This window comes from Peromyscus leucopus, chromosome 7 (genome assembly GCF_004664715.2).
Source record: "Peromyscus leucopus breed LL Stock chromosome 7, UCI_PerLeu_2.1, whole genome shotgun sequence".
NCBI classification, from domain to species: domain Eukaryota; kingdom Metazoa; phylum Chordata; class Mammalia; order Rodentia; family Cricetidae; genus Peromyscus; species Peromyscus leucopus.
The window spans coordinates 13,557,483-13,584,698 of record NC_051069.1 but is presented as its reverse complement, the minus strand read 5'-3'; the positions used below and the strand labels follow the sequence as shown (position 1 = coordinate 13,584,698).

General features: G+C 39.4%; 1 protein-coding gene across 1 annotated transcript in view; it reads right to left on the bottom strand.

The window, feature by feature from the left end:
* The window catches only part of Arih1 (ariadne RBR E3 ubiquitin protein ligase 1), a 100,046-nt gene that overhangs the window by 46,494 nt on the left and 26,336 nt on the right, over nt 1-27,216 (bottom strand). Inside the window, exon 2 of the mRNA XM_028892516.2 lies at nt 12,917-12,984. Within this exon, the coding sequence (XP_028748349.1) occupies nt 12,917-12,984 (68 nt within the window). The remainder of the gene's footprint in view (nt 1-12,916; nt 12,985-27,216) is intronic.

The following is a 27,216-nucleotide window of genomic DNA, read 5'->3' as shown; positions in this document are numbered from 1 at the left end:
AAACCTTATATTGAAGGGCACTTAAGACGGTCTACATACATACAATCTAGGTTGAACTCTTGGCCCATCTAACAAGTGTGAAAACGTCAAGATTTGTTTTCCTTTATTAGTAAAAAAAAAATCACTCTAAAATACAAAGTTTCTCTAGCCAAGAACAAATTGTCTTTTTCTTTTTTTGGGGGGAGGGGTCCCCAAGACAGGGTTTCTGGTACAGGCTTTCCTGGAACTTGCTCTGTAAACCAGACTGTCCCTGAACTCAGAGATCCATTGCCTCTGACTCCCAAACTGTCTTTTTCAAGACTTGATTTCTCTATTTTTCCCTCTCAGAGGTTTTACTTTCCCCACGTGGCAGGGTCTACAAGTTTTCAGCAAGCTTATTCTCAGATGTAAGGTACTCTTAGTCTAAATTCCTTCACTTTAGGTTGTCTGATTGTTTCAGGTGGAGGGTGGGTTGGTTTTGAGATAAGGTCTATTATGTATCTCTGGTTGTCCTGGAACTCACTATGTAGACCAGGCTGGCTGGCCTTGAACTCAACAGAGATCAATCCACCAGCCTCTACTTCTGGAATGCTGTAATTAAAGTCATGCATCACTGCAGCCAGCTAAGTATATTTCTTAAAGACGGCATGTAGGAATTTCTGATACACCCTAGAAGTCAAAGCCTTTTCCAAAATTACCTAGGCAAAACCAAGTATAGTTGTGTATTCCTGCAACCCCAGCACTTAGGAGGTTGAGGAAGGAAATCAGGAATTGAAGACGTCTCTGGCTATGAAACAAAGTGGGGACCAGCCTGAGCTATGTAGAGGAAGGTGACTAGAAACTTAAGAATACACTCACATTTCCAGGAATAGGAGGTTTGGGATTTTATTTTTTCCATTTAAAGTTAAGCTTCATTTACAAGAAATATACAACGTTAAGGGTTTTGTTTCAACACTACTTCTGCCCCACAGATTTTCATTTCTCTTGATTCCCAAATCATGACAGCATATCTACCTAGGATTGGCCTGTGAGCAGCTCCAATGCTTTAGCTGCCCAAGTTAGTCTGTTTCCACTCTCTTACACACAGAGGCAGAGCTTACAGATGCGAAGTTCCCGCGTGGGATTCTCCTTTTCACGTGACCCAATGCCATTATGGATAAGAGGAAGAGATAGCAAAGCATCCAGGCCAGGGCCTTATAGGTCAGGAGGTTGGCTCCTTTCCTAGGCTAACAAAAAAGATTTTGTTTTAATTTGTATTTATTACATGGTCTTGTTTACTCTTGACTCTACAATGGCTATTTGGAAGAATATTAGAATCTAATTAGGGATGGGAATGTTGTTCAACCTCAGGTGGTAGCGTATTTGCCCAGCATGCATGAAGCCTGGGGCCCAATCCTCAGCAGTGCATAAACTAAGTACATAGTCCCAATGCTAGAGAGGTAGAGGCAATCATATTTCCTTTACACTTATTTATGTCGTGTGTGGGTATGAGAGCTGCCATGGCCATTTGTGTGGAGGCCAGAGGACAACTTGCTGCAATCAATTCTCCCCTTCTTCCATGTTGACCCAAGATGACACTCAGGTGCTCACGCTTGGCACAAGAGCCTACCTACTGAGCCATCTCACTAATCCACACACAGCTCATTGCTTAATACTCTGAAGATCATTTAGCTTATTTGTTTCTATATATATACACACACGAAAGTCCACAAATTCTAGTGTAACATAGGATATACTCTTTAAATACCTTCCCTACCCCAGTCAAATGGTTGCTTAGATTTACCTCTAACTCTAGTCCCAGGGGATCCAATGCCCTGTTCTGATCTCCAAGGACACTGAACACATATAGTACACAGTTGTACATTCACACAGGCAAAATACCCATAGACATAACATAAAATAAAATGAAAATAAAATTAAAAATACAAACTCAAGGCACAAAATAAAACATTTTCAGTTGACCTTACAACAAATCAATACCATTCAGAATCAGTGAAAATTCTCTAACTCAGTTTTTTTGTTTTGTTTTGTTTTTGTTTTTGTTTTGTTTTTTAAACTTTGTCATGCTATGAACCTAGTATCTTTGGCTTCCCAGGCAAGAACTCTACTACCAAGCTATAAACTTCACCAGTTACTAGATATTCTTTTTGGCTCCTAAAAAACTTGAATACTAAGAACTTGCTGCTGATATAGTCAATTAATACTATTTTGTATGTTAAAATGTGTGATATATGGTTGACTTGTTATTTTTTTGTTGGTATAATCAAATATCCTAACAAAGGCAACTTAGGGGAGAAAATTTTAGCTTACAGTTCCAGAAAGATAAAGTTCATCCTGGGAAGAAGACCTGGCAGCAGGCAGGAAAGGGAAAGCAGCAAGAGCTGAGGCTGACTGGTTACACTGCTTTCAGATAAAGCAGGAAGCAACAAGTGGGACTAGGTTTTAAGTCCTCAAGGCTCACCTCCAATGAACTGCTTCTTCCAGCAAGGTTCTACTTCCTAAAGGCTCCACAACCCTCCCAAACCAGCTGAGGACCAAGTGTACAAACACATGAACCCATAAGGGACATTTTACATTCAAACCACAACAGTGGTAAACAACACACAAACCCTGAAGTCAGTTTTTATATCATATACAAGTTACTGGACGGAGACACTACATACAAAGTAAAATCAGTGCCTGAGCTGAATGTAGCAGCCAACAAGAGCTAGCTATGAACTTACAAAGTACTACAGCAGGTAATACAGTTAATATATATTATATAAAACAGTATTTATGAACACATTCCATGAACACAGGCTGGAATTTATTTCCCTTCAACTCACTAAAGTATTGGTCTAATAATCATTTTTAGTGCTATTAATCTATTCTCCAGAATATGACATATACTTTTATTTTTTTCAAGTAATCTATATTTTGATACTTTAAAGCTTCTCTACATTTTTCAGCTCCATTACAATAGTTTGAGTTTATGGTGTTTTGTTTTGTTTTTTAAATCTTCCTGCCTCTGCCTCCTGGGTGCTGAGATTACAGGCATACATCACCATACTTGGCTTACTATGTTTTAAAAGGTGAATTTCTTTTCACCAGATTTCTTCAAATCTAAAATGCTTTGGACCTAAATTTTCATGATTTTACCAGAAAACAAGAAATTTTCATGTAGATCAAAATTTCCATCTTTTAAGGTGTCATCTTAATTGAAAGATTCACACAGATTTAAACATGCTGAACTGTTTTTGAGCAAAATCAAAATGAGGCTTAAGACATGGCTCAGTGTTTAAAAGCACTTGCTCTCTTCAGAGGACTGGGGTTTGATTCTCATCACCCACATGGCAGGTCACAACCTTCTGTAATTCCAGTTTCAGGAAATCCGATGCCCTTCTCTGGCTTCTGTAGGCACCAGACACACACACGGTACACACACACATACATACATGCATACAAACATACATGCATACATGTATGTATATATATATATATATATACACACGCACACATACACATGTATATACATATACATACATACATACATACACACACACACACACACCCAAGCAAATACAAATATACATAAAATAAAAATAAATCTTTTATGCCGGGCGGTGGTGGCGCACGCCTTTAATCCCAGCACTCGGGAGGCAGAGGCAGGTGGATCTCTGTGAGTTCGAGGCCAGCCTGGGCTACCAAGTGAGTTCCAGGAAAGGCGCAAAGATACACAGAGAAACCCTGTCTTGAAAAACCAATAAATAAATAAATAAATAAACAAACAAACAAACAAACAAATCTTTTTAAAAAATTGTTTAAAAACTGCTTCGAATGTTACTTCCTGACTCTAATCCCAGCACTTGAAAAGGTGGGGTTAAGAGGATAGCCAGCCAGAGCTACTGGGAAATATATCCTGTCTCTGAGAAGGGAGGTCTGCGTGGTGACATACATCTTTAATATCCAATACTGAGAGGGAAGAGGCGGGGATCACTGAGTTTGAAGCCAGCCTGGTCTCTATAACAAGTTCAAGGCTAGCCAGGACTACATAGAGACCCCATGTCTTAAAAACACATTTTCTAGTCCATCTCCTCTCAGTTAAGTGTAGAGTAGAGAGTGCAGGCAGCCCACCTGTACAGGGAAGGCATTTTATAGCAAGGGGCCTTGCCTGGATTGTCCAAGGAGAGGAGAGGAGAAGGAAAGAGGTAGGGAGGGGGACAGAGGGAGAGACAAAATAGTATCTTAGAATCAGTCAGAGGCATTTATTTTGCATGGGAATGGATAGATTTGCATATACATTGATACTTTATTAATCTGGAAAACTCTCATCCTGTCTTCAAAGACTATCTCTGGCTCATTCTCTCCTCCTCTATATTTTTGATCTTTTATTAAATAGTTTCTGATTGTTCTAATACCTTTAACTACCTTTAGTCTTCTCCCATTTGCTGTAAGTTACCATTATTTTCCATTTCAGTTACAGAGATTGACTTTTACATCTGAAAGACAGTCTGTGTTCATCTTTCCCAGTGACAGCATACTTGATTTAGTCTATGGCAATTCTAGTATTTGGAGTCCCTGGTTTGTCAGGTTTAATTAGAAAACTGAACTGAAGCGGCCAGCAAAAATGCTCAACAAGTAAGGAAGGGCTCTTGCTATCAAAGTCTTTTACACACACACACACACACACACACACACACACACACACACACACACTGTAAATAAGCAAACAAATCGGGGTGGGGGGTAACAGTATTTTCAGGAGGTAGTCTGAGGGCTTAAGTTTAGTTTTCTTCCCCTTGACAGATTTACATTTGTTGCTGTTAGGGGCATAGAGACATTAACAATCTGTGACCATCTTAATCCAAGTTTAAAGCTTTAAATTCTCTAAGCTACTTCAATGACATAAGTCAGTCCTCAGGCTTCACAAGAAGTAGTGTATCAAATTCAACCACACTTCACTGGCTTGGTACTCCTTCTTACCTCCATTCTTAAACTCTTTTGGATTAGTACCACAGACTGGGAGGCTTGGCTTATTTTCTCCAGATTCACAGACTTTCTTGAGCCTTCCCATCCAATTCTATATTATTAACTCTTATTATGATCTAATTTTTAAAAGGCCGTTTCAGCATTTCATCTAATCATTCCCATTATCTTTAGGGGAAGAGCTCAAATTACTAGCAGCTTCCATGAATCTCCTATATCTTTCTCTCATGTAAAGCTCTACATTTTTTCTACCTAATCTCTCCTGCCTATTTAACTGTCATTACTCATACTAGGGCAATATTTTCCTTTAACCTAGAGTAATATTAAAACGACTTTCCTTAAAAACTTCCTACCTGAGCCAGGTGGTGGTGGCCTGTCTTTAATCCCAGTACTCGAGAGGCAGAGCCAGGCGGATGTCTGTGAGTTCCAGGCCAGCCGGTCTACAGAGTGAGATCCAGGACAGGCACCAAAACTACACAGAGGAACCCTGTCTCGAATGAATGAATGAATAATAAAAACTTCCTACTTGACCTGAGTGTGGTGGCTCATGCCTTTATTCCCAGCATTCAGAAGGCAGAGGCGAGTGGACCACTCTAAGTTCAAGGCCAGCCTGGTCTATATAGTGAGTTCCTGGACAGCCAGGGCTGTAAACAAAAACAACTTTCCATTTTCCTTTCTCTTTCTTTAGCCACTGTATATTGTTCAATATGTATTCTAACTTTCATCCCTTGCTTGGTTCTTTTTTCTACCAGAAATGCATGAATTCTCATGTTTCCCTTTCCTCCCTACCCCACCAAATGCCATTCAACAACAAACGTTTATCTACCCAAATCAGATACAGTTGGTGTATTTCCAAACAATGTGAAGTACTGTGAGAAAAGAGACTGCTCTGCTTGCCTCTGAATAACACACACTTCAACCTGTATTTCAGACATAACTGATATATTTTCAAAAATTATTATAATTTATGGAGCCTCAAGAAAGATAAAAATAGAGACAACAGAAAAGACAAAAGGAAAAACCGTCTGTGGGGAATTTTGTTTCGTTTTTATTTTGCATCGGGTAGTCTCAATCTTCTTGCCTTAGCCTTTCAAGTACTGGTATTACAGGCATGTACTATCACACTAGCTAGGAAAAAAATCACTTCAGATAAGGTAACAAAGAAAACTGCTTCGAGATCATACATCTAGTAAGTGGAGCAACAGAAATTCAATGTTTACACTAGAGAGTGATGAGACATCTATTTCCATCCACAACTGCCCCAAAACAATTAAACTGAACAAGAAAAAAAATTGAAATTATAAAAGAATGACAGATGTCACTGCAAAAGCAAGGTTTTCTGAAAAACCAAATTCACTTTTACATTCAACAATTTATGAAACATATTACAGAAACAGCTAAGAAAAGCTCTATAGTATCAGAGTCACACATAAGCACTAACTTTACACCTAACCTCTTCACTAAATAGGTATTAATATTTCATAACAAAAACACAAAGCCTTTGGAAATACAAATCAGGAAAGGATGACATCACCCTTAGGAATACTTTCCTTTCATCTACTCCTTAGAAGTAGTAACCTTCAGAACAACCATAATAATCCCATATCTCAGTCTCTCAAATACTTGGAATTACAGATTTGTGGCAACGACCCTAGATTTGTGGCAACAACTCTTGCTCCTTACATTATCAGAAGTCTTATTACATCAAAATTGTGGTGCAATCCATTATTTGTGTTTATGGTCTTGCTTTGAAATGGGTTTCCTAACAAGTTGCCAAGGCTGGTCTCCAACTTCTTGGGGCTTAAGTGATGATATTTTTAGTGTGTACTTTAATGTTTTGGTGTTAAATATAATTTTGATGTAAATTACTAGTTAATAATAGCAAGCCAAGAAATTACTTTTCAGTTTACTAAGAATTGCTGTGGGATGGTCTGTATGTCAAATCTGTTGCTCTGATTGGTCAATAAATAAAACACTGATTGGCCAGTGGCCAGGCAGGAGGAAGTATAGGCGGGACAAGGAGAAGAATTCTGGGAACTGGAAGGCTGAGTCGGAGAAACTGCCAGCCGCCACCATGACAAGCCGCATGTGAAGACACCGGTAAGCCACAAGGCAAGGTATAGATTTATGGAAATGGATTAATTTAAGCTATAAGATCAGTTAGCAAGAAGCCTGCCATGGCCATACAGTTTGTAAGCAATATAAGTCTCTGTGTTTACTTGGTAAGCCACAAGCCACGTGGCAAGGTATAGATTTATGGAAATGGATTAATTTAAGCTATAAGATCAGTTAGCAAGAAGCCTGCCACGGCCATACAGTTTGTAAGCAATATAAGTCTCTGTGTTTACTTGGTAAGCCACAAGCCACGTGGCAAGGTATAGATTTATGGAAATGGATTAATTTAAGCTATAAGATCAGTTAGCAAGAAGCCTGCCACGGCCATACAGTTTGTAAGCAATATAAGTCTCTGTGTTTACTTGGTTGGGTCTGAGCGGCTATGGGACTGGCGGGTGACAGAGATTTGTCCTGACTGTGGGCAAGACAGGAAAACTCTAGCTACAAAGAATTTTTATTTTTATTAAATGTTGGGCAAACGCACAATTTCACTGTTATAATTATATTGTTTCTCTTCATTGATCTGCTAATGTATTAAGTATATATTAATTTCTCAACAATCTGCTATTGCATTCCTAGGAGAAATTGTAGACCATTAATTTATTCAGTTATTTGAATATCTATTAATTCAACAGCTAGGTCTTTAATAAACATATTGCCATCTTTTTATCAAATTGTGATTATTATTTTGACTTCGATAACACTAATGATATTCTATGTTTCTCCATATTCTAAAGTAGTTTTCATTAACAATGAACAATTCCTTAAAGGTTTGTTAGAACTTTCCCACATAATCATCTAATCCATCTGAGGAAGAAAAGAATATTTCACTCTTATCACATTCTGTGATTATTATCTTACTTGTTCTGGGATTACGCAATTTAAGAAATTTTCAACTCTAAGCTTTTGAAACTAGCGGTAAAAGTAGCACAGAGTATTCATTTGTAACTCTGAAATACTTTCCAATCTAAAATTATGCCTTAATACTCTTCCCCTTTTTTTTGAGACAGGGTGTCTCTGTAAGCCCTGGGTGTCCTGGAACTTCCTCAGTAGACCAGGCCTGCCTTGAACTGAGAGATCCCCCTGCCTTTGCCTCCTGAGTACTGCGATTAAAGGTGTGTACCAGTATGCCCCAGGCTATATTTAATGTTTTATTTGTGCCTTCTCTTCTTTCTCCATTACATTTGCCAAGTGCTAACTTCTCCCTTTTTTTTTTTTTTTTTTTTTTTTTTTGGTTTTTCGAGACAGGGTTTCTCTGTGTAGCTTTGCGCCTTTCCTGGAACTCACTTGGTAACCCAGGCTGGCCTCGAACTCACAGAGATCCACCTGCCTCTGCCTCCCAAGTGCTGGGATTAAAGGCGTGCGCCACCACTGCCCGGCCTTACCTTTATTAAAATAAACAACATAACCCACAAGTATTTAAAAGCAGTTGTTGGTTCCTAGCAAAAGGAAACATGGTAGAGTTCCCATGCCATCCTTCCCATATTCCTTTAGAAATACAAACTACTATCAAAATCTCACCAGACAATGTTACATTCAATGAGCCTACATTATCACTCAAAGCCCACAAGTTACTGCATGCTAAGAAAAGGTTTTATTTTGCAATAAAGGACCAGTCTTCCCTTGTGGCTACACTATTTTCTACTCCCACCTGCAGTGAATGGGTGCTACTATTGTTCTTTACTCTTCAGCTGCAGTAAGTGCAGTAAGTAGTTTGGGGTCCTCACCCTTCTAACAAGTAAGTAGTAATATCCCATTGTTTTAATATGTGAAACATCTTTTTTTTTTTCTTTTTTGAGATTTTATTTTATTGTCTATGGGTGCTTTGCCTGTAGTTCTGCCTGTGCACCACAGTGTGCAGTGTCCACAAAGAACAGAAGATGGAATTGGATCCCCTGGAACTGGAGTTGCAAATGGTTGTGAGCTACCACTTGAATGCTAGGAACTGAACCTGGGTCCTCTGGAAGAGCACCCAATGAATCTTTTTAAGCACTATGCTATCTTTCCAGCTCCAAGTAAACGATCTTTAAATATCTGGGGGGGAGGTGGGGGTTGGAGAGATGGCTCAGAGAGATGGCAACGACTGCTTTTCCAGAGGTCCTGAGTTCAATTCCCAGCACCCACATGGTGGCTCACAACCATCTGTAATGAGACCTGGCACCTGTATACATAATGAATGAATGAATGAATGAATGAATGAATGAATGAATGAATGAACGAACGAACGAATAAACAAGCGAAGAAACGAATGAATGAATAAATAAATCTTTTAAAAAATTATTTTTTTTTCCATGACAGGTGTCTGTTAATGTTGTCAGCCCCCATTCCATTCCTTTTCTTTTGGTGGGTGTGTAAGTTTATTTATAAAGCTCAGTCTGGTCTAGAACTCACCATATAACCAGGGCCTTTGACTCTTCACCTTCCTGCTTCAATCTCCCAGCTGTTGAGATTATAGGCATATGCCAATGATGCCTGGCCTTTTGTTTTGTTTTGTTTTGTTTTTTGGGGGGTGAGATGGGGTGGGGGGCTCACTATGCAGTCTTGACTGGCCTGAAACTATGTAAACTAGCTGACCTTGAACTGAAGAGATTTCCCTGCCTCTGCCTCCCAAGTGCTGTCCAGAATTAAAGGTGTGTGCCACCATGCTAGCATTTGGTCAGTTTTTAAATCAAGTTGTTTTGTTGCTGAGTTCTAAGAGTTCTTTGTGCTATTTGGGTTACAGGTCCTTTCTTTAACAGCAAAAATGTTCTCCCCATTTGTGGCTTTGATATTTCCATTTTTAAAATTCACTTTAAGACTTTTTGATTTATACTTTTTTTTTTAATTCATGTCTGCTTTTATCTTAAATATCCTGAGTTTATTTTTCTAACTTGTTTTCAAAAGCTTTATCCCATTTTTCACCCCATTATCATTTTTATAATAAATAAATACACTTAAAAACTGAACATTTCCATGTACTTTTCTCACATCTCTATGTATTTTCATTTAGCTCCAATTATGTTGGTACACCAAGAGTCAACAGCTGAACACTGTGGCTCACCTTGGTGATCTCAGCACTGAGGAGGATGTGGCAGAAGACCTGAGTGAGTCTGAGGACCACCAAAGCTTTAAGTGAGTTTCTGAACAGTGAAAAAAACTTTATCCCCCCCCCCCAAAAAAAAGGTTTTAAAAAGGACTGCACTCCCCACCCCATCCCCCCAAAAACCCCACAAGAATATTTAATATTCCCTAAGAGGAATAAGGGAACTAATAGTTCCCACAAAACTGAATAATATTATAAAAAGAATAGCTCAAGGTGATGAAGGGTTGGCACTCAAGACCCTAAAGAGCAGAAAAGATAAATAGCTCAACTTAAAAATAATGTTCGGGGGCCTGGCAGTGGTGGTGCACACCTTTAATCCCAGCCCTCGGGAGGCAGAGGTAGGCGGATTTCTGTGAGTTCGAGGCCAGCCTGGTCTACAAAGCAAGTTCCAGGAAAGGCGCAAAGCTACACAGAGAAACCCTGTCTTGAAAAACAAACAAACAAACAAAAAATAATAATGTTCGGATGTAGTGGGACACTTGTAACCCCACCACTCAGGAGGATCCTTACAAGTTCCAGCCCACCCTGGACACATAGCAAGTCGAGGTCAGCCAGGCCAGCCAGGAATATATTCAGTGACAATCTGTCTTTGGGGGCTGATGGTAATGCATATCTGTAATATCAGCACTTAGGAGGTGTAGGAAGGAGCTCAAGACCAGAATGGGCTACATGAGAACACAGTGAGATGGTTCAGCAGATTAAGATGCTTGCTGCCACATATGATGAAAAGACTTAAATCCTCAGGACTCACAAGATAAGAGAAAAATCAACTACACACACACACACACACACACACACACACACACACACACACACACGCACGCGTGCGCGCGCCACTGTCGCTAGAAAGAATTTTTTTTTTTAAGGATCAAGGAGGTAGGAATGGAGTAACAGCACTAGCTGCTGCTTACCAAAAATGTAAATTATCATCAACTTACCAAGCTGAGTGGGGAAGAGGAAAGGATAGATAAGAACAAATAAGCTAGTGTTCGTGTAATACAGAAAAAGGATACAGATACTACACCCAGTTATAAGTATAGTTTTACAAAGTCTGTGTATAAAAACTACTAGGAAAACTGAAACGTAAAACATGAACATTAGTAGAGAATAACAAAACAAAAATCCAGCGGTGCCAACAGAATAAACAAAGAAAGTATGGTAAAGTGCAACTTAAAATAGCAAAAGCTAAATCTAAACAGAAATTATCATAAAACATGAATATATATTTAGAGCTTTTAAATTTTTTTTAAATCAACTGTATCTTATTTGCAAAAGTTGTATCTAAAAAGCAAATAATCCATGAAGGGTGAATATTTAGAATTAGAAAGTACATAAAACGCTTTTAAAATGAAGCGTAACAGTGCTAATATCAGACAACACTAAGTACAATATTTAATTGAAAAAATGTTTTCAGCAATGTTACAAAGTAAAACTCAAGACTATAATGTAAACTAAAACTCTTTTTCTTAGAAGTATCATAAAATATGCCTCAAAGTAAATGACAATAAAATTAAAAAACACCACTGACATCAGTAAAGACAGCAAGGCACATGGGGATGGGGGTGTCAGAATATGAAGAAGCATTTATCCTTCAGAAACCCAGGGAAAGCTGGATACAATGTGTTTAAGACAAGCTTTAGAGATCAACAAACATGTTCTAGTCTTTCTGTTACAAAACTGAGTTAAATAACAAGTCTTAAAACTCAAGTTTCCACATCAGGTAAGAGGAGGCAATAGTTTCTAGCCCTAGAAAACTATCAGGAGACAGAGCATGGTTGCTATGCCTTTAGTCCCAGCAGAGATAGAGGCAAGGGGCAGGCAGTATGTTTGAGGCCAACCTGGTCTATATAGAGTGTTCCAGGCTAGCCAGAGCTGCAGTGAGACTCTTGTCAAAAAACTAAAACCAAAATCCAACCAAACCAAAAAAAACTACCATAAGAATAAAATCAAATAGTATCTAACAGAAAGTACTCAATAACTTACTATTAAATTATAACTCAGATACAAAGTGTATGAGTCACATTTCTAATATTATTTAATATCTGATTTATATAGCACTTTGAATATGAAAGTCAAATGCAAAAATTTCTCCATTCATTTATCAGTTCCCAACAAGCTATAATTTTTACAATTAAGATTGCTGATAAAGTTTATGAGTAAATGGAAGCTGTTACCCTAACAACAGCCCCCAAATACCTAATCTAAGGAACCAAGGAAGTAGTTAATACTTTCAGTCTCTAGCCCAGTAACTTACTCTTTTAAAACTAGATCTATTTTGAGAAGCAACCTTTGTAAAACATCCAACAGAGCCGAATTCTGCTCTAAAATCAGAGAACCAGGACAAGCATCTAGGTTTGACAGCTAGGAAACATAACCAACTACTCACTTTTGTTTTTACTGAATAAATGTCATTTATATACCTAATATAGATTTAAAGTTCATGAATAATAAACCTTAAGTGACTAATACGTAAGATCTTATGTGTTCTAAGAACATTAGTAAGTGCTTTTTTAAATCTACTTTTAGTTTGTAATATTCAAGAAGATATACCTAATAAGCAGAAATAAAGCATTTCATTTCCAAAATAAAGCAGAATTTAACCTGAATTTCATAACACTAACTTCACTGCAAAATTTTCAATACAAGAAATAGCAGCAATTATTACTTACACATTGGTTTGCTCACTACTATATAAATCAATTCCTGCTTATAAATTCAGTTCAATGGGCTTTTTTTGTTACTTCTAAGTCAAAGCTAACAATACAAGTTCCTTACCTTTCCATTAGCTTCTCTTTATCCCAATTGAAGTGGCTAAGGAGTATTCTTGTGATAGTTGCTGGATTCTGAAGGAAGGGGAAAAAAAACATTTTAAAGCAATTGTATCTCATTGACGTTTTTTTTGTATGTGTGTGTTTTTCTGTGTAATTCAGGCTGGCCTTCAATTCATAATTCTCTTGTTTAAGCATCCCAGGTGCTGGGATTACATGAATGCACCAAACCCAGCTCTTTCACAAGAAAAGAATTTGTAGGCTAGATTTCAAGTTCCCTAATAACGCATCCAAACTTTCTGTCCCAGTATACTTCTTTTCTGCACCATTGCTGAAGCACAAAAGCACTGCTTTACCACTAAGTCCCACCCACAATACCCTTTCCTAGATCCCAGCATGCAGGAGGCAGAGGTGGGCAGATCTCTGTGAGTTTGAGGCCAGCCTGGTCTACAGAGCTAGTTCCAGGCTGTTACACAGAGAAACCCTGTCTCAAAAAAAACAAAGACAGAGGGGGAAGGGGAGAGGGAAGAAGGGAGGGAGAGAGGAGGGAGAGAGGGAGAGAGGGAGAGAGGGAGAGGGAGAGAGGGAGAGGGGGAGGGGGAGAGGGGGAGGAAGAGAAGGGAGAAAGAGGCCAGTCCATATTACATAGCAAGACCCTATCTTGAAAAGCAAACAAAAATATCACGTATTGATTAAAATTTGTTGCACTGAGTACTTAACAGACTGCCACATCAGTACTCTAAATGCAATTAATTAAAATTTGTAAGACCAATGTATTGAATAGTTCAAAGGAATCCAAAGTTATGGTGTGTTTTAGACACATTTAAGCAAGCCAACAAAGTTATCTATACCATGTAATGATACAGTGTGTACTCTTGGGGTGCTCTTTCATATTAGGTTATTTAAAGGGAAAAGTTAAAACTCTGAAATAAAAGCTTACTGTTGTCACAGATATCCTCACTTCCCATTAAACTAGCAAGCTTACTACTGGAGCACATCGTTTTTAAAACTTGAAACATAATGGGTCTTGGTGTGGTAGCTCACCTGTCACCTTAATACTTGGGAAGCTAAGGCAGACCTGCTGAGTTCCAAGCTAGTCTATGCCACAGAATGAGACCATGTCTCAAAAACAAACTCAACAGGGCTCGAGTGATCAGGGAAACCTGACTCACTGAAATATATGAGAGCTCGTAACAGTGAAGGAAGCAGAGCTTAAACTCAGGTCTGCTCAACTTATATTTCATGTACAAATTTCTACATCAAAGAGTATTTCAAAAAATATTTCTGTAGCTTGAAATTTCTTTCACTGAGGTTAATAATGGCATTAGTTAAATAATGATTTAAAATAATCTAATATGGGGGTTGAAGAGATGGCTCAGTGGTTAAGAGAGCTAGCTGCTCTTCCAGAGGACAGAAGTTCAATTCCCAGCACCCAGTAATTCCAGTTCCAGGGGATCCGACACCCTCACACAGACATAAATGTAGGTAAAACACCAATGCACATAAAATAAATAATTTAAAATAATCTAACATAAAAGTGTCGTGAAAGACATCTGCATCAATTATTCAATAACAGCATTTGTTACCAAAACAAACAAAACATATGCATTATCCCCATCCCATTCCCCCCAAAAGGCCAATGACCAAAGTACTCTTCTACTCATCCAAGCACACTTTACTAGTCTCTTCTTATTCAGACACCCTACGAATTTTCTTTTAAATCATACTCCAGAAAATTTGAATCTCCCAGAGTTAAGATATAAAAAGGAAAATGATTAAGTCGATCCTAAATCTTTTTTTATTTAATATTTTTATTTTATGATTAACTTATTTCACATATCAGCCATGGATTCCCCCGTCCTCCCTCCTCCCACCCCCCCAATCCACTCCCCATTCCTACCTCCTCCATGGCAAGGTCTCCCCTGGGGAATTAGCCCCGCTTGGTAGACTCACCCTAGGCAGGTCCAGTCTCCTCCTCCCTACACCAAGGCTGAGCAAAGTGCTATCCTAAATCTTAATCACGTTATTATGGAATCAAAATTAAGTCTAGTAATACTAACTAACTAGACTTGTTTCATTGTAACTTTATAGCACCCAGGACACTATATACCCCTCCACTAAACAGTGCACCTAAAGGAACGTGTCAGGAATTCAGTCTCAACTTACAAAGGGAAAATAGAGAAAGGATAACCAAGGTTGCTAGTGCCTCTTTTGAGTTATAGTAGCAAAACGTTGTTGCAGCGTATTATTGATTTTATCAAAATTTACTATGGAAATTTCTTGACTCCTAGGTTCTAATCTCATATTTTTATTAATAAAATATCTGAGGCAAGGTCACCTGGATGTACTCATTGCCAAAATGACTCAGATAATTTGCTTCAGAGTAGCTAGCTAATCACTGTAAGTATACTTCATGAGGAGAGATGGTGGGGAATTGTATTTATCATAATTATTCTAACAGGCAACATATTAATTACTTTATGTAACTTATTTAAATCCCAAAGCACTCTATAAACCAGGCATGCTGGCCCATGCCTGTTACATCAGCACTCCAGAAGCTCATGCAGGAGAATCATTGCAGGGTAAAAGCTAGCCTAGGCTATATTGTCAGGGTTACTATAAGGCCCTTTTCAAAAAAGCAAAAACAAAAACAAAAGAAAAAAACACTCTGTAAACTTGACTAGCTAGTTTTTGGGTATTTTGTTTCCTTTTTTAAGAGCGACCTAACTGTAGAACGTAAGATTCTCTTGCCTTAGCCTCCCAAGTGCTAGGATTACAGACACATTCCACTATGCCTAACTTTAAAATTGTTGTGAATATGAGAAAACTAGAATTAGGTTTCAAAAACTAATATGAGAAGGAATATTACTGATTCAGTCATGTCTTAACAGCCTTTATGTTCCTCACTAAAAGGTTAATCAGAACAAGGTGAAAGTTAGTCAGAATACAAAGAAGTACCAGGAACTTCCTGGGGGACTAAAAAAAGTTAGGTATCTTGAATGTCACATAAAAGGAACCTATCTACACAGCAGGCCCCATCAGCCATGGAGTACGTTTCAAGATTCCCAGTGGATGGCTAAAACTGCAAACCATAGCAAAATGTACATACAAGTACTGGAATAGTTCAACAGCTGATGACACACCCAGGTGGGCTAAGTAAATAATAGGCAGGGAACACAAATGCTAAGACTAAGACAGAAACTTGTACTAGGTCTTGGGGGTATTGCTATGACAGACAGACCTGACGGTGTTTCAGAGAGGACTATGGTAGCACTGGAACTTTGGACTGTCTTGGGGTTTCTCTTGCTGTGATAAAACACCAGGACCAAAAGCAAATAGGGAAGAAAGGATTTATTCCATCTTATAGCTTACAGTCCATCATCTGGAGATGTCAGGACAGGAACTTGGAGGCAGGGAGTGATGCACAGGTCACAGAGAAATACCGCTTACTAGTCTGTCCACCAGGGTTTGCTCAGTCTACTTCCTACAGCATACAGAACTGCCAACCCAGGAGTGGTGCCACCCACAAATGCGCTGGGCTCCCCCATTATCGATCCATCAATGAAAAAAAGCACCACTTGTCCACGGGCGCCCTCTTCTTCCCTCTTAAAGTATTTATTTTTTAAAAATGTTACAGGAGCCCACAGAGATTCTGAAATTTTAGGGAAACTGAATATTTTTGAGAAATTTTGGAAATTTTAAAGAAACTGAAGGTTTAAAGTATTTGAATTTATTTATTTATTTTTTATTTATTTTTATTTTTTGGTTTTTTTAAGACAGGGTTTCTATGTATGATTAGGCTGGCCTTGGACTCATAGAGCAGAAAGATCTGCCTGCCTCTGCTAGGATTAAAGGCATGCACTACCTACCCCAACTGTGTTTGGATTTTTTTTTTAAGGACTAGAGTTAAAAGTTGGAATGTTTTATATTGTGATATTAATATTAGTATAATATCTTGGGACAAATAAAGCAGAGGTCCTAGTTGAATATTGATGTGTTTGTATGTCAAGTTTACAAAGGATGAATCACTCTAGCTAGTTTTATGTCAAACTGACACAAGATAAGAGTCCTCTGAGAAAAGGGAACCTCAATTAAGAAAATAATTCCACCATATTGGCCCATAAACAAGCCAGTACCATACCTGGTGGGTAGGTGGTCTCTGAGTTGTATAAGAAGTAACTGAGAAAGCAAGGAGGAGCAAGTCAGTAAGCAGCACTTTGTGGCTTCTGCTCCAGTTGCTGCCTCCAGGTTCCTGCTCCAGCTTCCCTCAGTGATCTTATCAACTATAAGGTGAAATAAACACTTTCCTGTCCAAATTGCTTTTGGTCATGGTGTTTTATCACAGCAATAGAAACTCTAACTAAGACATCATGCATGTATGGATATGCACACACTCAGGGGAGGGTGTAGCATGAATCTTAAAAGGTCTTTTAATAAAATCAAACCTGAAACCAGGTATTGGGGTGAATGCTGGAAGATCAGAGAAGCAGAACAAGCCACAGCTTCCTCACCTCGCCAATTCCTCAGCTGATCCTGTTTCCTCAGACTGGAAGCCTCTGTGTCCTCATCCGAACTGCTGCTCAAAAGCCTAAAACCTTAACCAGCTCTAGTTCCTGGTTTTCATGCCTTATATACCTTTCTGCTTTCTGTCATCACTTCCTGGGATTAAAGGCATGAGTCACCATGCCTGGCTGTTTCCAGTGTGGCTTTGAATTTACAGAGATCCGGATGGATCTCTGCCTTCCAAATGGTAGGACTAAAGGTGTGTTTGCTACCATTGCCTAACCTCTATGTTTAATATTGTGGCTGTTCTGACCGCCAGACAAGTTTATTAGGGTGCACTATATTGGGGAACACAGTATTACCACAGGAGGGGGGAACATGTGCACATGCAACTTACTAGAGACTAGAGAACTGTGAAAATAAACAGTAGGCAGATTGTATGATGGGAAGGTAAAATACAACCAAATAAGATGGTGGTGAAGCTGGGCCTGGAGGAAAAGCCTGTAATCCCAGCTACTCAAGAGGCTAAGGGTCAAAAATTAAATGCCAGTCTGGGCAAATAAAAAGATTTTAAAAGAGCTAGGATGTACCTCAGTAGTAATGTGCTCGCCCACAATGTAACAGACCCTGAATTCAATCTCCAGATCTGTAAAGATAGATATGGATGGATGGATGGAGGACGGACGGGCAGACAGACACACATAGGGAGATAAGATGGTGTTAAGCATTCCATTAGACTTTCTCCTGGTTTTGACGCAAGGTTGTGCCAAAAAGAAACTGTACTAAGTTGTGTGTATATGAGACACACAAAAATTATAGGAAATGCTTTCAGAATAAATTACAATATAAATCACTACCCAAGTCCTAGGATCAACCTACATACATGGAAATAGAGGCAAATACAAACCTGACAAAAGCTTTAAAAACCAACAACAGGAACCCTTGTTTGTAATTACAGTCTACCCAGGTTGACTTGTCTATTAAAAAACATCTTCAAAAGTGTCCAAGATGCAATCAAATTACCAGACACAGCAAAAAAAAATTCTTACCAATTTCTAGAAGTCCCTTTCTAGATGACCCAGACATTGCAATGAACAAAGACCTTTAGGGGCCAGTGAGATGGCTCAGCAGGGTAAAAGTACTTGCCACCAAGCCTGATGTGAATTCCACCCCCCGAGCTCACATGGTAGAAGGCGAGACTATCTCCCACAAGACACAGACACAGAGATATATACACACACACTGACACACACAGACACAGTAAATGGTAAAAATAGCCATCACTTAAGAGTGAACATCTGAAACCAAGTCAAATGATACAAGAGGGAAACAGGGAACTACAGAAAACAGGAACAATAATAGCAAGGGTCATCTGAGTAATTATCATGAACTACTTTTCTCCTGAGTTGTCAAAAACATAAAACTGTCAAATCAAAAGCTGTAACACATCAATGTGAAGGAAGAGTTAAATGTATGTAGAGAGCAGGGGCTGGAGAGATGACTCAGAGGTTAAGAGGAGAGGACACTGGCTGCTCTTCCAGAGGTCCTGAGTTCAATTCCCAGCACCCACATGGCGGCTCACAACCACCTATAATGAGATCTGGTGTCCTCTTGTGGCATTCAGGCATGCATGCAGACAGAACACTGTATACATAATAAATCTTTTTTTTAATGTATGTAGAGAGAAAAGAGAAAATTAGTAAAGATATTAATCCAACCACATCAAAATTCCATTAAAAAATAATAAACCAACCAGGCAGTAGTGGAGCACACCTTTAGTCCTAGCACCCAGGAGAGGCAGGTACAGATCTCCATGAGTTCAAGGCCAGCCTGGTCTACACCCTGTCCTGCAAAAAATAAAAATAAAAAAATAAAAAATAATAATAAACCAGGCATGGTGATACACTCCTGTAATCATAGCACTAGGGGAGGCAGAAGCAGGAGAATCAGGAGTTCAAGACTAACTTCAACTACACAAGACTATCTCAAATCCCTCTTACTCCAAACTTACAAGGAAAATTGATAGCCTAGATTTGTTTTGTTTTGAAGCAGGTTTTGATTTAATACCAGCTGACCTTAATTGTGCTACTATATAAAAATCAAAACTATAAAATTAGAAGAGAAAATGTATGTGATCTTGAGTTAGGCAAATAGTTCTTAGATACAACATCAATCTTTAAGACCAAAATGATAAATTGTAATTCATTAAAAATCAAGACACTGAGCCGGGCGTTGGTGGCGCACGCCTTTAATCCCAGCACTCGGGAGGCAGAGCCAGGCGGATCTCTGTGAGTTCGAGGCCAGCCTGGGCTACCAAGTGAGCTCCAAGAAAGGCGCAAAGCTACACAGAGAAACCCTGTCTTGAAAAACAAAACAAAACAAAACAAAAACAAAAAAAAAAAATCAAGACACTGCTGATCTGTATATTATGGCTTTACACTGTAATCCTAGCATCTGAGAGACTAAGACAGGATGATTCCCACTAATTTGAGGCCAGTCTGTGTACTTAGTGAGTTCCAAGTTAGCCTGGGCTACAGAGTGAGATGAACGAGAGAGAGAAGGATGGAAGGAGAGGAAGATGAGGAAGAGGAAGAAGACAATGACCATATGTATCAGAGAAAGGGAAACTATATTCGAAAAAAGGGTATTATGTATCCAGAATCTATTTTTATTTAAAGATTTACTTATTATGTATACATTATGTATGACTGCAGACCAGAAGAGGGCACCAGATCTCATTACAGAAGGTTGTAAGCCATCATGTGGTTGCTGGGAATCGAACTCAGGATCTCTGGAAGAACAGTCAGTGCTCTTAACCTCTGAGCCATCTCCCCAGCCCCCCAGAATCTATTTTTAAATTTTAAAAAACAACAACAACAATTTGAAAATGGGTTTGTAGTATAATTCCAGCTACGTGACATGGAAAAACTCAAGCCTCCCTAAAGTTTTCCCACTGGATGTTAAGCACTCTTTGCTGAAAAAAATTTATTGCATGTTAAATGCACACCCCTCTCAATGTTTTCTTCTCTTGCTTATACTTTTATTTGTGTGTGTTTGTTTTTTGTTTTTTTTTTTTTTTTTGGAGGATTGAATTCAAGGCCTTGTAAGTGCTAGTTAAAGCCTTCTAATGCTGAGACATACTATCAGTTCCATAGTTTTCTTTTTAAATATTAAAATGGCCAGGTGCAGATAGTTTGACTGCTTGACTGAGAGAAACCAAGCAACTATCTGAAACCCTGCAGTGATGCTGGCTGGATTAGGAATGGGGTTCTCCAGTCATTAGTGAGACAATGAATGACGGTGCTATCATCGGGTACAGCACCTGCATATGGTGCTGGATGGCAACGGAAAGGAAGCACAGGGAACTAGCTCCCCAAATGGTGGTTCCTTGAGCAGTCACTAATATCACAGCTGTTTTTCACTGCTCCTGCAGGAGACCCTTCTCAGAGACTTCAAACTAGCTGCAGGCACACAGATCAGACTTCACTTAGTGTTAGGAACTAAACAGAGAAGCTGTCATGGCCCCGGCTCCAATCTCAGTTGTGTTTCAGGGGGTTTTGCTTAGGCCATGACAATTTTAGACCATCTTAGCTCCACCTGCAGCCTAGCTAACCCCATGCACAGTGCTCAGTCTGTTCCAGGAGTACTTCTCCATCCATGATAGCTGGTGTAACTGACTTCATAAGTGCAGTCCCCAAGAAAGCCTGATGAGTGATTTGGACTTTTTTCAGCCAGACATGGTGGCTCACGCCTATAATCCTAGAACTTGGGCAGCTGAGGTCAGAAGATTGTGACAAGTTCAAGACCAGCCTTAGCCACACAGTAAAACCTGGCCACAAAACAAAACAAACAGCAGCAGCCCCAAATGAAGAACAAACAAGGAAACTGGCTGTCCCGGGCACACCTACAGTTCTAGAAGGCCAAAGAAAAGTGCCAGATAACAGCAAGGAGCAGAAACTGCCAGAGAACTAAGACTACAAACAGCTACAGAACTGCATGGTGTCAGGCAGCTGGTATTTAAGAAAGCACTGGCATTTAAGCTGTACCACTAAAGTGAAGCCTTCTTGGCACCCCAAAATTGGAGCCACTATCAAAGAGTGACAGCAGAAGTGGCAGCACAAGCCAGTAATCCTAGCACTAGAGAAGCAGAAGCAATAGGACTGCTGTTAGCTAAGCCCAGCCTTTACTTCTACAGTGAGTTCAGAGAGGAGGAAATGGGAAGGGTGGAGGTGGAGCCTGAGTCAGGTGGGGGGGGGGAAGAGCGGGAAGGGGAAGACTAGAAGCAGGGACTTGAACTGACAGAGAAACTGAGATTGCCATCCAGAAGAGCTGGATCTTAGCTAGTTAAAGACAGAAATACAGATACAATGAGGGAGAGGGCAAAAGAAAGAACTGGGTGATGGGGGAACTGTTTGGTAAACTAACTGTAATAGTGGCTATGAAATTTCAACTCAAAAATGTACACACACAGGGGGAGAGAGGAGGCTTTGATTTTAAATTATAGAAGTAAACTAACCTGCACTGGAACACCCACAGCAGAAGTACTAATTCCTTCAGTGGATACCTGTTCATGTGCTTATTATCCAAATTCATAAATTGTTTTACGTAAGGTTAACTGAGCAAAAGCTCAAATAAAAAGCTCATCTTTTTCTGACTGTTGTTTATCATCTTAAAGGATATAAACACATCAAATAAAAAAATAACATGACTAGTCACTATGAATAAAAAACACTAATAATACCAGCTGTATACTTAACTTTGAAGGATAATAATCCACCTAAAATTTTACATTTTCATAAGCCCCAAATCAGTGACACTGTCCCTTTCTGGCTACTAGAATCTCCTGAAGAAGCTTAAAATTATCAGTACATGAGCTTAGTGTCCAGCAATTCTGATTCAGTGGTCTAGCACAATAACACATACCTATAATTCCAGATCTCAGGAGGCAGAGGACAGGGGAATCACTTAAGGATACGCTAGCCTTGAGTTTTATACACACACACACACACACACACATATCTATACATACATACATACATATATATATATATATATAGTAAGCTACAAGTAGCAACCCTAATTCTGAAAAGCATTTACAAAGTTCTCAGTTTGAATATGTATTTCTAAGCTACTCCCAATAAAAGAAAGGGAAAGGGAAAGGAGGGACAGTTAAGAAGGATGTCCTCCCCTGTGATGTTACCAACAGATCTTCTCAACAGTTTACTTTCACTCATTATTTTTAGAGACTATTTAAATCAAAATTTAGTGCTGGCAAGGGCTGCTTAACTGCCTGTACTACTGTAGCTGATCCACAGCAATTTGAAATTTTGCTGAAGTTTGCACTTGAACTAAATGCACCTGATGCACCAACACTTGTAAACAAACCTGACAATGGACCCCATGGTTTCAAACCTGCCCGTGCACATGCATCTAATGAAGGAAATTGCTTCTTTGTCATTCCAAGTTTGGAAGATCAAAGAGATTTCAAGCTCTAGAAAAAAACATGAGGACTACCGAGATGGTTGCCATGAGTAACAGTGTTTGCTAAATAAGCATGAGAACCTGAGTCTGATCTCTAGCACCCACAGAAAGACAGGCGTGCCCATGCACCTATATAACCCCAGCACTGCAGGACACAGGCTATAGGCAGATAATCTCCAGAGCTTGATGGGCAACCAGTCTAGCCAAAACTTTAAGTCTTATATTCACAGAGTAATAAAAGCAGGACTTTTTGACAACCTGTTAGCCTTCAAGTGATGATATGCATGTGATCATACACCACACATACATATAACACACATACACTGTGTATGTGTCTGTATATGTGTGTGTGTGTGTGTGTGTGTGTGTGTGTGTGTGTGTGTGTGTACACAAACTAACAAAAGAAAACTGCCATGAGTTTAATCAATAAGATGTTTCTACAGGTGCTGTAGAGGTGACTCAAAAAAAGCACGTGCTGCTGGTGGGGAGGCTGCAGGTAGGATGTAAAATAATATATTTAAAAAAAAAAAAGGCACTTGCTGCTGGGTTCAGTTCCCAGGACCCATATGGCAGCTCACAATGGCTGACCTGTAGCCCTAGTTCTAGAAGATCCAATGCCCCTCGCCCCTCTTCTGGTATATAAGCAAACAAAAAATAACAACAACAACAACAACAACAACAACAAAACAACTACAAATAGAAGTGCTATCAATCTATCAATTAGTATATAATAATTTGATTTCTTAGCTGGTCAGTGATGACACACACCTTTGTAGCTGGAGTTTTCCTGGTCCTGCCTGGCCCATGGTCAGGACAAATCTCTTCTCACCCGCCAGTCCCGCAATTTAAGGGGAATAATGATGAGAATGAGCACCAGTTATCACTAAGAACGGTTAGTTTAGGGGCAGGGGCAAAAGATGAATTACACATCATAGAGGCAGAAGCAATGAACTATGAAGGCAGTCCAATTAAAGTAACACTGGCAACTTTGAAAATGTCTATACAGCCAACAGTTCCTCTTGGGGTCTTTGAAATTACACCACCTGTGGTCTTAAGGTTGAAGTGTGGTTCAGGGCTTGTGTACATTAGTGGACAGCACCTAGTAGCTGTAGAGGAAGATGCAGAGTCAGAAGATGAAGATGAGGAGGATGTAAAACTCTTAAGTATGTCTGGAGAAACGATAGCTACACACCTTTAATCCCAGCAATGGTGGATCTCTGTGAGTTCAAGGCCAGCCTGGTCTACAAAGTGAGTTCCAGGACAGCCAGGGCTGCACAGAGAAACCCTTTCTTGAGAGAGAGAGAGAGAGAGAGAGAGAGAGAGAGAGAGAGAGAGAGAGAGAGAGAGAGAGAGAGAGAGAGAGAGAGAGAGACAGAGAGAGAGGGAGAGAGGGAGGGAGGGAGGGAGGGAGAGAGAATATATAATATATATCTTTCACTGTATACCAATGAGAGTGTCGATTAACAGGATACATTTATATACAATAAAAAAATGCTCCTACTTAACACCAAAAAAACAAGCTCACGATCTTAACATCTTATATACATCATCATTAAGAACCAAATCAGCTCCAGCATAGAGTGCAGTGGGTACAGCATGAAGGGCTGCACGTGGCCCTTTTTCCTCTGAAGATGATGACCTACTTACGAAGAGACCTTTCTTAGGAGGCTTAGAATATAGTTCAGCAGTATACAGTGCTGCTTGTGCAAGGTCCGGAGTTTGATCAGGAAGTAGGAAAGTAGAAGGGGGATCTATTTTCATTCCCAATTACACATGATAAGCCAGTGCTTATCAAGCTACAACTCAGTATCCATCTACTTAGCAACACATTTTTAACAGTATCTTTATCAGTCTTTCACAAATATAATTTTTCCCTAATATCTTTCCCATTGCAACAAATAAAAATACAGAATTCAATGATTAATATCAAGGGGGCAGGCTAGAGATGGCTCAGTGGTTAAGAAAGAGCACTTTTGATACTCTTACAGAAGACCCGGGTTCAGTTCCAGCATCCACCTGGTGACTCACAACTACAACTCTAGTTCCAGAGGATCCAATGCTCTCTTCTGATATCCACGGGCTTCTGCACAGAGGTGATACACATACATAAACCCTGTCATACACATATACAAGTAAAAGAAATACTTTTTTACAGAAATCATAGGGCTGGAGAAAAGGAGAAGGAGGGGTGTAAAGCACTTACTGCTCTTATTGAGGGGAAGCTGGGTTCAGTTTCCAGCATCCACACGGAAGCTCACAATGCTCTGTAACCCAGAGGATTCACTCTCTTCTGACCTCTGAGGGTTCCTGAAGATATGCAGTGTGCATATACCCACAAGGATGGATATATATATATATATATAAAGTCTTTTTTTTAAATAAAAGAACACATAGCATATAGCCACCATATATTTTCTAGGTTATTTTGAAAAATGTTATCAATAAATCATATTGGATCAAGTAACTGTTTTGAATTATTTTACTTAGTGCATAGTTTTATAACTAACACTACTGCAATATCTAAATCTTTTAAATTTTATTACACTAGAAAAATTGTGTATGTGTTGTGGCAGTCAGAGAACAATGTACAGGGAGTCAGTTCTCTCCTTCCACCATGTGATCCTAGGGATCAAACAGTTGGTCAGGCTTTGGCAGTAGGAGCCTGTACCTGCTGAACTACCTTGCTGGATCAAGTTTTAAATCTTTGTCTTATCTCAGTTATCTCTAGTTTTAAATCTCTCTTACCAATAGGTTTATTTTGTTTGTTTGTTTGTTTGTTTTCGAGACAGGGTTTCTCTGCGTAGCTTTGCACCTTTCCTGGAGTTCACTTGGTAGCCCAGGCTGGCCTCGAACTCACAGAGATCCGCCTGGCTCTGCCTCCCAAGTGCTGGGATTAAAGGCGTGCGCCAGCCGGGCGGTGGTGGCGCACGCCTTTAATCCCAGCACTCGGGAGGCAGAGCCAGGCGGATCTCTGTGAGTTCGAGGCCAGCCTGGGCTACCAAGTGAGTCCCAGGAAAGGCACAAAGCTACACAGAGAAACCCTGTCTCGAAAAACCAAAAAAAAAAAAAAAAAAAAAAGGCGTGCGCCACCAACGCCCGGCTTTTGTTTTTAAGATGGGATATCACTGTGTAACCCTGGCTATCAAGGAATTCACTATGTAAACCAGACTGTTCTCCAACTAAAAGATTTGTCTGCCTCTGCTTCCAGTGTTGGGATTGTCCACCCCACCCAGCTTTGATTAAGAACAAGGTATCTAAGGTATTTAAGAACAAGAACAAGCCCTGGAACTCACTCTGTAGACCAGGATGGCCTAGACCTCACAGAGATCTTCCTGACTCTGCCTCCCACGTGCTGGGATTAAACTGCTCACCCCTACATCTGGCTTCAGCTTTGATTCTAATCTTATAAGGCAATCATTTTAATCTTTTTTAGTTTGTTTCTTCTAGTATCTTACATCTTCAATAATATGATTATAATCTCAACTATTACTTTCCATTATAGATATTATCTATCAACATCCTAGTGGATTGCACCTTCCCTAGTCTTTCTTGGAAGTTTCAGTCATAATTTTTAATTAAACTGCATCCACTGGTTTTTAAAATTCAACTGACAGAAATTTGGGGAGGGGGGGAACGGGAACTACCAAGCAGTAATAGAATCCCAACAAAGCTACAAATAGACCTAAGTTTTTCCACTTCAGAGAGTGCTAAAAGCTTACCTAGCACAGTGACCCAGAAGATTCACAAACATCTCTTTGGAATACCAAGGATACACAACCTAGAGAAAATCTCAGGAAGACACACAACAACCAGATTATTGCCAATTTTATCAGTAACAATGAAAGCAGTGTCTCTCACAAAGTTTCCAATCTATAGTTTTTTATTTAGACAATCACACAATCATGCTTGAAAGAATTATCAGGGTCACGATGAATAATATCTTTGAAAATTTTTGAAGTTAGATTTAAGGTAAGTGGTCTTAAACATTAAATCTAAGAATCAAAGGATATGACAGACCCAGGAAAACCATGATGACAGGTAAATAAAAAGGGCTCCAAGTAGAGCGCTGAGTAAATTCAACTGACCTCAACACCTGTGCACACTATGCCCAGGACATCTGACTGTTACGTCTGTTAGAAACAGAGGAGAGCTACAGGTATCACTCAACGTGAATAAACCTTGGATTCAAACCCAGCACAAACACACAAAAAAGTAGTAAAGGTCTAGAGATGGCTCAGTGGTTAAAAGCACTACCTACTTTTCCAGCAGACCCAGGTTCAATTGCCAGCACCTACAACTGTCTTTAACTCCAGTCCTAGAGGA